The 10,319-nt window shown below is 37.9% G+C and overlaps 2 protein-coding genes across 3 annotated transcripts in view; one reads left to right on the top strand and one right to left on the bottom strand.

The window, feature by feature from the left end:
* Positions 1-9,455, top strand: part of LOC104736107 (dicer-like protein 4) — a 10,575-nt gene extending 1,120 nt beyond the window's left edge. The window contains exons 2-25 of one of the 2 annotated variants that reach the window (XM_019235097.1): positions 59-236; positions 355-465; positions 610-750; positions 845-917; positions 1,168-1,232; positions 1,613-1,756; positions 1,859-1,993; positions 2,518-2,647; positions 2,879-2,975; positions 3,535-3,727; positions 3,838-3,998; positions 4,090-4,296; positions 4,411-4,682; positions 4,770-5,041; positions 5,109-5,545; positions 5,766-5,866; positions 5,951-6,156; positions 6,249-6,458; positions 6,715-7,179; positions 7,275-7,547; positions 8,001-8,327; positions 8,467-8,728; positions 8,822-8,936; positions 9,071-9,455. In XM_019235097.1, coding sequence (XP_019090642.1) covers positions 59-236; positions 355-465; positions 610-750; positions 845-917; positions 1,168-1,232; positions 1,613-1,756; positions 1,859-1,993; positions 2,518-2,647; positions 2,879-2,975; positions 3,535-3,727; positions 3,838-3,998; positions 4,090-4,296; positions 4,411-4,682; positions 4,770-5,041; positions 5,109-5,545; positions 5,766-5,866; positions 5,951-6,156; positions 6,249-6,458; positions 6,715-7,179; positions 7,275-7,547; positions 8,001-8,327; positions 8,467-8,728; positions 8,822-8,936; positions 9,071-9,221 — 4,726 coding nt within the window. In that variant the 3' untranslated portion in view covers positions 9,222-9,455. Of the gene's footprint in view, positions 1-58; positions 237-354; positions 466-609; positions 751-844; positions 918-1,167; positions 1,233-1,612; positions 1,757-1,858; positions 1,994-2,517; positions 2,648-2,878; positions 2,976-3,534; positions 3,728-3,837; positions 3,999-4,089; positions 4,297-4,410; positions 4,683-4,763; positions 5,042-5,108; positions 5,546-5,765; positions 5,867-5,950; positions 6,157-6,248; positions 6,459-6,714; positions 7,180-7,274; positions 7,548-8,000; positions 8,328-8,466; positions 8,729-8,821; positions 8,937-9,070 lie in introns of both variants that reach the window. The other variant, XM_010456035.2, reaches the window with a different exon arrangement.
* LOC104738063 (U-box domain-containing protein 51-like) overlaps positions 9,743-10,319 on the bottom strand; it is a 2,698-nt gene continuing 2,121 nt past the window's right edge. The window contains exon 5 of the mRNA XM_019234526.1: positions 9,743-10,206. Within this exon, the coding sequence (XP_019090071.1) occupies positions 9,743-10,206 (464 nt within the window). The remainder of the gene's footprint in view (positions 10,207-10,319) is intronic.

Raw genomic sequence — 10,319 nt, 5'->3', positions numbered from 1 at the left:
TTTTTTTTTTTTTTTTTTGTGTGTGGAGGGGCTTAATGATTTACTTTGCTGTATGAAGGTATCAGGTGGAGCTGTGTAAGAAAGCAGTGGATGAGAACATTATTGTTTACTTGGGAACAGGTTGTGGGAAGACTCACATTGCGGTGATGCTTATATATGAGCTCGGTCACTTGGTTCTTCGTCCTAACAAAAGTGTTTGTATTTTTCTTGCTCCCACCGTGGCTTTGGTCGAACAGGTGAGAGGTTATTTATTTTGATTATAAGTTGGTGTTTACTGGAGACTCATTATTGAGGATTGATTGATTTGTTTCTCTCTTCAAGTTCTAACTGTCTTGACTTTGTTGTTATTTACAGCAAGCCAAGGTCGTATCAGACTCTATCAACTTCAAAGTTGCAGTACATTGTGGAGGCAAGAGGACTGTGAAGAGCCATTCTGAATGGGAGAAAGAGATTTCAGAGAATGAGGTGATTTCCTGTTTTCTCGTTCTATTTTTTATCCTATAAGTCTCATTAAGTTGATCGTTATATCCATTTTACATTTTTTTTGTGGGTTGACATATGCGATCATCTTTCAATTGTTCTGTTATTGCGCCTGAATGTTTCCTGCAGGTTCTTGTTATGACTCCACAAATACTTCTGCATAACTTACAGCACTGTTTCATCAGGATGGAGTCTATCTCCCTTCTAATATTTGATGAGTGTCACCATGCTCAACAACTAAGCAACCATCCTTATGCGGAAATCATGAAGGTTTCTTCCTTCACATTCTTGGTATATGGTTTCTGAAACATTAATTTTTAACATAGAATCATCTTTTGGTTGCTCCACTTTGTTGCAAATGCAGGTTTTCTATAAATCAGAAAGTTTACAACAGCCTCGAATATTTGGAATGACTGCATCTCCAGTTGTTGGCAAAGGTAGGCTCCATTTCGACTCTAATGTTGACTCCGGATTACAAGCCCGTTACTTTGCAAAGATTTTATTATGAGAGGGTCTTAATCTTTCCCATAGAAATAATATAGTCGACAAAATTAGCTTTTGCATTGGATTCCTTTTGTTCTTTCTCTTTTGATTGAGAGGTTTGTCGTGCTCTTAATAATACCTGCTACTTATGATCATCTCGTTCTATACATGGTCCACCTTTTGACAGCTCTACCTATTTTTCAGGGTCTTTTCAATCTGAGAATTTATCGAAAAGCATAAATAGCCTTGAAAATTTACTCAATGCCAAGGTATGCTGTTGGCAGATGAACTTAAAGCACAATTATCTACTTTAGAAGTGGATATTCTAATTTGCATTTTTGGTATTGATTATTGAAGTATGCAAGATATCTTTCCTAGAAATGATTGATGCCCGCTTATTTATGTTGAGCCCTATCACACTGTGTTTAATTGGGTGATACCAAAGTAGAAATAATACTCTTCTAATGCTTGAACCTTTTTTGGTGTGGGTATTTTCGTCCTAAGCTTATGATACCAAACTAATCGTTTATTAGAAGTCTAAAGCAGAATTATCTTACTCATAGTTAAATTCATACTTATGTTCTTACATTCAGTTGGTCTTTTCAAAAATGTTCTAATATTTCCCTTTTTGTCTCCCGTGATCTAAAAGGTTTATTCAGTAGAAAGCAATGCCCAGCTGGATGGTTTTGTTTCATCTCCGTTAGTCAAAGTATATTATTATCGGTCAGCTATGACTGATGTATCTCAATCGACCATCAGATATGAAACCATGCTGGAGGACATCAAACAGCGGGTTGTCTAATGTGTCTCATAACTCTTTTGGTTAAAAAGAAAAGATCTGAACCCGCTGTTCCTGGATATATATATGAACTGATTTTTCTTCCTCTATGAACAGTGCTTGGCATCACTTAAGCTGCAGACTGATACCCATCAAACACAAAACCTCCTAAATATGAAAAGGCTTCTCAAAAGAACTCATGATAATCTCATATATACTCTGGTGAATCTTGGCATCTGGGGAGCAATACAGGTAGACATTTCTTACTGAAGCAATTTGTAGATTTGATATTAGATTTTCAGTTTTTTTTTTCTTTTTTTAGGCAAACTAGGTTTTTTGTTTTTGATTTCAGATGTATTGATTACTTGTCTTTCCTGGTTCTTCAATGTTTTAACAAGCAGCTGATGACATGTTTTAGGGTACAGTAATAATCATAATTGCCAACTATATTCAACTTTTGCATTAGTAGTGTACTAGATCGAAGGCAAAGACTACAACGATTGGCATAAAATTCACTAGGAGTACAATACGGAAAAATTGGGAAAGAAATAAGGGCACCGTGCAAATTGTTAGATGCTTACTAAATAGCTGTTTAAAAATTCCTAGAGAAAATATGTCAGCAAGGTTCCGTGCAAATTCTTTAATCTCTGACGACCATCTAATCTCGATAACCTCTCTTGCCAAATTGAACCTCTCTATGTTGTTTCTTGTTTGTGTCATACATGTCTTAATGCAATGTGTAGCGTGCTAATGTTTATTCTCTTCGTTTATTGGAGGCTGCTAAAATACAATTGAATAGTGACCATGATGTACAAGAAGAGCCTGTGGGAGAGAATCAGAAGTTAAAGATATGTGATACATATCTTTCTCTGGCTGCTGAGGTCCTCTCCTCTGGTGTTGCTAAAGGTAAGATGACATAGTACCATAGTGAGTGTTTTTTTCTCTGAACCTTAAATTTTCTTCCAATATGGCCATGGTAGAATTTGAAACGTTTTTCATTGCGTATATTTTTCCAGAGTTGCAACTTACTAAAATATTAACTATATTCTGCACTGTATTTGTTATTTCCATGTGAATACCCTATTACACAATCCATTGGTTGCCTCTTTATTGTTCTCATATTTACTGTGGTTGTAGATGAAAATGCATCTGAACTCCTCAGCTTAGCGGCGTTGAAGGAACCATTATTCTCTAGAAAGCTAGTTCAATTGATTGAAATCCTTTCGGTATTCAGGTTAGTACTTGAGAGAGGTGACAGAGTCTTAGAATGCTTTTGTACTGAATATTCCATAAAGCATTTGTGAAGTAAAGAAATGAATGAACTGTCCTTAGCTTTATAAAGTGGCCACGTACCCAAAACCCAAAAGCCAATACTGAATATGCGTTTTCTCATTGTTATCATTTGCGTGAAAGATGACAAATTACTTATGTAAGAAAGTCTAGTCCTACTTACCTGTCTTTATCCTTTATACTTTTTATTTTTATTTTTTGCTTCCGTAAAATACGACTGAGAACCTAGAGATGAAACTTTGTATAAAATTTTGTTCAAACGAGAGAGTATGGCCTTTTTCTGAGCAAACAACTTCCAGCTCATGGTTCCTAGTATCTACTTCCAGCACTTAATTCACCATGAAAAAGACATTGGATATTTCTATATGAACATGGTAGTTGATTTTGTCCACTGGGTCCTGTGAAATCTTGATTGCTTTTCACTATATCGTTCTTGATTTTTATGCTCATGAGTGCATTATGGAAGAGAAGTCAATTCTATTTAACTTCCTTTTTTTTTTCAGGCTAGAGCCACACATGAAGTGTATAATATTTGTCAATCGGATTGTAACTGCAAGAACGTTGTCATGCATACTAAATAACTTGGAACTGCTACGATCTTGGAAGTCTGATTTCCTTGTTGGACTTAGTTCTGGCCTAAAGAGCATGTCAAGGAGGAGTATGGAAACAATACTTAAACGATTCCAATCTAAAGAGGTGATACTTAATTTTGAACCTATAGTTAGTAACTTAGTATTGGGAGATATTTAGGATCAGTCGTCAAGCCACTTCCAACTAACTTCTAGAGGTTCCTTTTCCTGTTCCAGCTCAATTTACTGGTTGCCACTAAAGTTGGTGAAGAAGGCCTTGATATTCAGACATGTTGTCTTGTGATCCGTTATGATTTACCAGAGACTGTTACCAGCTTCATACAGTCCAGGGGCCGTGCTCGAATGCCTCAGTCCGAATATGCCTTTTTAGTGGACAGGTATGTAGGAATGAGAAAATAATAAGGCCATAAGTAAGAGTCCGCTTTTCCTCCCTACGCATTTGACAATGTTTTTCCTTTCCTAATTCAGCGGAAACGAGAAAGAGATGGATCTAATTGAACATTTTAGAGTAAATGAAGATAGAATGAATCTGGAAATTACTTCCAGAACGTCAGAGGAAACTTGTCCTAGACATGATGAGGAGTTATACAAAGTTCATGAGACAGGAGCTTGTATCAGTGGTGGAAGTAGCATCTCCCTTCTCTATAAATATTGTTCTAGGCTTCCACATGATGAGTAAGACTTCAAATTTTTCGTTGGTGCTTTTTTAAGAGATTCATCTTGCACAGTAAATGGGAGCTTGTTCCTGTCATAATTGAATCTCCATTTGCCGCATATTTATTCCCTCAGGTTTTTTCAGCCAAAGCCAGAGTTTCATTTCAAACCTGGTGACGAATTTGGTGGAACTATCTGTCGCATAATTTTACCTGCTAATGCTCCTATAAGTGAAGTTGTCAGTTCGGTACGACCTTCAACTGAAGCTGCCAAAAAGGATGCTTGTCTAAAGGCTGTGTACGAGTTGCACAACTTGGGTGTGCTTAACGATTTTCTATTGCCAGATTCAAAGGATGAAATTGAGGTTGAATTGTCAGATGATGAATTTGATTTTGATAACGTCGAAGGTGCATGAGTGGTTCAGTTATCAATAAGTTGTTTATACTATTCACTCGTTGTATAACGACATCTAATTTATTTCCTGCTAGGTGAAGGCTGTTCACGAGGTGAACTGTATGAGATGTTTGTTCCTGGCTTGTTTAAACAAAAGTGGGATCCTACAACAAGTTGTGTCAATCTTCATTCTTACTACATAAGGTTTGTGCCTCATCCCGCGGATAGGCTCTACAGAAAGTTTGGTTTTTTCATTAAGTCACCTCTTCCCGTTGAGGCTGAGACTATGGATTTCAATCTTCACCTTGCTCATCAAAGATCTGTAAGTGTGATGATTGTTCCATCAGGAGTCACCACATTCGACAACAATGAGGTATTGAGATTTTAATTAGATTACAATGAAAAGAATGAACTTATCTTATTTGATTATTTCTATGCAGATAAGGCTAGCAGAGATTTTTCAGGAGGTTGCCCTGAAGGTTCTTTTTGAGCGGCAGGAGCTCATTCCGGAATTTGTTCCCTTAGAACTGCAATACTCTCTTAGAACAAGCAAATCTACCTTCTACCTTCTTCTTCCAATCAGTCTGCATGGTGCAGAAAGTGTTATATCTGTAGATTGGGTGACTATCAGAAGCTGCTTGGCATCACCAATCTTTAAGATTCCATCTGTTTTAGTGGAAGATATAGTTCCTCCTACAGGCTCTCATCTAAAGCTCGCAAATGGCTGCTGGAATATTGATGATGTGAAGAACAGCTTGGTTTTTACTACCCACAATAAACAATTTTACTTTGTTGCTGATATCTGCCATGGAAGAAATGGTTTTAGTCCTGTTAAGAAATCAAGCACCAAAAGCCATATGGAGAGCACATATGATTTGTAAGCACTAAACTCTACTATCCAGATTGTTTGATTGCGATTTTTCTCAGGGACATGTATCCTGGTTTCTCTTTTTTTTTTTTCTTGGTTTTAATGTTCCTTTTCCTTTTCTACAGAGCAGTATTACAACAATCCATAAAAAAATTGGTTGGGACTCTAGACTTAGGATTATATGATTTTCTGAGTTTAAGAACCTTCTCATTGTTATGCGCAAAATTAGGTATGGCGTGGAACTCAAGCATCCTGGACAGCCACTCTTGCAGGTGAAACCACTTTTTCATGTTCGGAACTTGCTTCACAACCGAATGCAGAAGAATTTGGGTACATTTTCTTAACTGTTTTTCGCATATCACCATTTTCTTGTGCCTGTACACACACATAACATTCTCATATTGCCCTGGACAGAACCACAAGAACTTGCGGAATACTTCATAGAGATTCCTCCCGAGCTTTCTCAGTTAAAGATAAAAGGATTTTCTAAAGACATCGGAAGCTCGTTATCCTTGCTACCGTCAATCATGCATCGTATGGAAAATTTACTTGTGGCTATCGAACTGAAACATGTGCTGTCTGCTTCGATCCCTGAGATAGCTGAAGTTTCTGGTCACAGAGTATAACCTCATTTCACTAGATAACCCATTTGCTTGGTTTTCCTGAAATTTGTTAATGTTTGATACTTCACTGACTAAGTGAATTGGTATAGGTACTCGAAGCTCTCACAACAGAGAAATGTCATGAGCACTTTTCTCTTGAAAGGCTTGAGGTGCTTGGTGATGCATTCCTCAAGTTTGCGGTTAGCCGACACCTTTTTCTACTCCATGATTGGCTTGATGAAGGAGAGTTGACTCGAAGACGCTCTAACGTTGTTAACAATTCCAATTTGTGTAGGCTTGCAATCAAGAGAAATTTGCAGGTTCTCAGAATTCTTATAAATGCTTTGATTGCTGGTACATTTTAAATCTTGTTTGAGCTGTGATTGCTGCACACAACGCAAATACTTATCATGTTCATAAAGCGCCGTCAGAACCCTTGCCTCCATACATTTAACATATTCACAGTTACATATTTCAAAAGTAAATATTTTAGACAGAGGAAGAGTAAAACACTAAAACTTATTAATTTGATTATTGATTTTTTTTGGATATTACTAACCTTGTACGTTTTTCCAGGTCTACATCCGGGATCAAGCATTCGATCCTAATCAGTTCTTTGCATTTGGCCATCCATGCAGAGTAGCCTGTGACGAAGGAATGATAAAAGAGGTTCATTCCTTGAATAGGGGTCCTGGGCTTTCGGATTCAGATACTGGTGAAATCAGATGTAGCAAAGGCCATCATTGGTTGTACAAGAAAACAATTGCTGATGTGGTTGAGGCTCTTGTGGGAGCTTTCTTAGTTGACAGTGGCTTCAAAGGTGCCGTGAAATTTCTTAGGTGGATTGGTGTAAATGTTGATTTTGAATCCGTGCAAGTACGAGATGCTTGTATTGCAAGCAGGCGCTACATGCCACTCACTACTCGCAATAATTTGGAGGCCCTTGAAAACCAGCTTGAATATACGTTCCTCCACAAAGGTCTACTTGTACAAGCCTTTATCCATCCATCTTACAACAGGCATGGAGGAGGCTGCTACCAGGTAATTTTTTGTTTCCCTCTTATTTTTCATTTTTCTCTAAGTCTCTATAATATTCCATCTATGGTAACCAAAAGTCTTTAATTGGGGGTCTGCAGAGATTGGAGTTTCTTGGGGATGCTGTTCTGGACTACTTGATGACATCCTATTTTTTCACAGTCTTCCCGACACTGAAACCTGGTCAACTGACAGATCTAAGATCGCTCTCAGTAAATAATAAGGCGCTGGCAAATGTTGCTGTCAATTTTTCGCTAAAGAGATTTCTATTTTGCGAGTCCATTTATCTCCATGAAGCAATAGATGATTACACCAATTTCCTGGCAGCATCACCATTGGCAAGTGGACAACCTGAAGGTCCAAGATGCCCAAAGGTGTGTTTCGATCTTCCTTTCACTTGCAGACGATATTTTGCTGCTTCTGTTTGGTACTTTAGTGTGTTTTTGCCTTGGTGGAACTATTTATTAATCCGTTATATTTTCAGAGCTTGCTTTGTGATTATGCTAAAAGAATTCCGTCATAGTATATAGAGATATGTGCATTTTACTTACTTACCTTCATGACCATATATGCCAATTTTTGAGCCAGGGAAGGAAACTATGATGAGATTTACCCCTAATGAAAGCTGACCTACATTTTGAAAATCTCAAACTATCTCCGTTAGCTTTCTTCCTTAATTTCTTTCTTTTTACCTACACGAGGTGTTGAATTGAAGAGACTATGCCCATCTCATTAGTTTAGTTTTGCTGTCAATTTATATCTAATTACATAAGACATACATGATATATTAGTGGAAGAACTAATATAGTTATTATATTTCCATGCAGGTTCTTGGTGACTTGGTAGAATCCTGTTTGGGGGCTCTCTTCATTGATTGTGGGTTCAACTTGAATCATGTCTGGACTATGATGCTATCATGTCTAGATCCAGTCAAAAACTTGTCTAACCTGCAGATTAGTCCTGTAAAGGAACTGATTGAAATTTGCCAGTCTTACAAGTGGGATCGGGAAATATCAGCGACGAAGAAGGATGGTGCTTTTTCTGTTGAATTAAAAGTGACCAAGAAAGGTAGTTGCCTTACAGCTTCTGCAACTGGTCGGAACAAAAGAGAGAGCACAAAAAAGGCTGCACAGCTGATGATTACATATCTGAAGGTAATTTTTCTCATAGTCAAAATAAACTGTAGTGCAACGAATTTCTTCGATTGATGTGATGTACAGATATCTTGAGCTACCTAGTGTTCATTTATGTAACTCGTAATTTGAAGAACTTCATTGTGTAATTCATCTGCAGGCACGTGAGCACATAACAGCAGCAAATCCATTGGAAGATGTTGTGAAGAATAGCATCAGAAATGAAGCTAAATTAATTGGCTACAATGAAGAGCCTATAGATGTTATGGAACTTGATGGGCTGGACGTTGAAAACCTTAATCTCCAAGAAAATTTTGGCGAGAATAGTAAAATAAGCAGCTCATACCTCATCAGGCGAGGTCTCCCCCAGGCACCATCTAAAACAGAAGACAGGCTTCCTCAAAAGACCATCAAGGAAGCAGGTATGCCGATGGATTCTTGTGTATTTATTGGGAGACTGTAAATTTGGTGCAGTATATATCCTGAATTACCGATTCTATTACTAAACTCGACAGGTGGATCAAGCAGCAAAACCGCAAAATCCCTCTTGCATGAAACATGTGTTGCTAACTGTTGGAAGCCACCAAACTTTGAATGTTGTGAGGAGGAAGGACCAGGCCACCTGAAATCGTGAGTATATCCATCAACTACGGCTAAATCTCTAAACTTGAGCGAGCTAGTAATTTGGTAAAAAAAATGTCAGTTATTGGATTTTATGTCATTAATTTTGTGTGTGTGTGTGTGTGTGTATGTGTGTGTAACAGATTCACATATAAGGTAATCGTGGAAGTTGAAGATGCCCCCAACATGACATTGGAGTGTTATGGTGATGCTAGACCAACAAAGAAAGGTGCAGCAGAGCATGCTGCCCAAGCTGCTATGTGGTGCCTCAAGCATTCTGGATTCCTTAGCTGATGATCTCGAGTGGCTATACTTTGATTAGAAAGAGAGGTTATTGTCGGCATATCATCATAGAATTGTCTTAGAACTAATTATTACCATATATGATAGACACATGCAATTTTCTCGAAAGAGAGAAAAGATGTCTGAAAGAGGTCACAGGTTCTTAACCAAGACTAACCTAAAGTATATGTTTCTATGATGCTTGACCCCATAATATGATAGGTGCCAAAAAAAATTGGTTACTCTTATCTTTCATGCATCAAATAGGATCCTATGTGATCGAAATGGTTAGTGGTCTTACATAGTTAAAAAGAACAAGCAATTGGGACTATAAAAAGCAAATGAGAAAGTTGCGATGGTGTGAAAACTTAATTTGAGAATGGGTTTCAGAAGGAGAGAAAGGGAAGACAATCAACAAAGAAATAGCGAAATTTTTAGGCAATATGTTAGCATGAGTAAGAGTAACAATTGTGAAGAAGAATAAAAGAGAGAATGAATGAGCAACTTCTCCTGGACCAGACGAGAAACTTTAATCACAAGAAAGAGAATCTTTTGAGTGTGAAATAGACGTAGAATAAGAAAACTACAACTAAAATATGGAGCAAGCTCTCATGTTTAACCAATATATGAGACTCACTAAGAGCATCAAAACCCATATTTCTGTCATCAACCCCTCTCCCTCTCACCGCCTTCGTCTCTGCCTCCTGTACTTCCAGTTTCGTCTTCTCCATCTCCATGATAGCCACTGTTGCTTTTTCTTCAGCCAGTTGAAGCCTTAGCTCTGCTTTCTTTTTCCACATCTCAAGCTCTGCTGCTCTCTCTTTTTCCACAAGAGCTTCTTTGCAGGCGGCGTGGTACATGTTCATTGTTTCCTTGAGCTCTTTCTTCAGCCTTCTCATTTCAGCCTCGGCGTCATTGACTGGCGATAGTGGGGACATTAATGTACCATAATTTTCATTAGAAGGACTATCAATCGAAAACTTGGATTTCTCATCATACAGAGCAGATAAAGATAATCTAGGAATCTCCAACATGTGTGGAGTTGCAAGTTTCTCATAGAAAGAGAGAACAGAACTGTCTGTACTGATCCTCCTACTACTGTTCACACTA

This window comes from Camelina sativa, chromosome 13 (assembly GCF_000633955.1).
Source record: "Camelina sativa cultivar DH55 chromosome 13, Cs, whole genome shotgun sequence".
Taxonomy (NCBI): domain Eukaryota; kingdom Viridiplantae; phylum Streptophyta; class Magnoliopsida; order Brassicales; family Brassicaceae; genus Camelina; species Camelina sativa.
The sequence above is the reverse complement of the archived record's forward strand: the minus strand, read 5'-3'. Positions and strand labels throughout refer to the sequence as shown.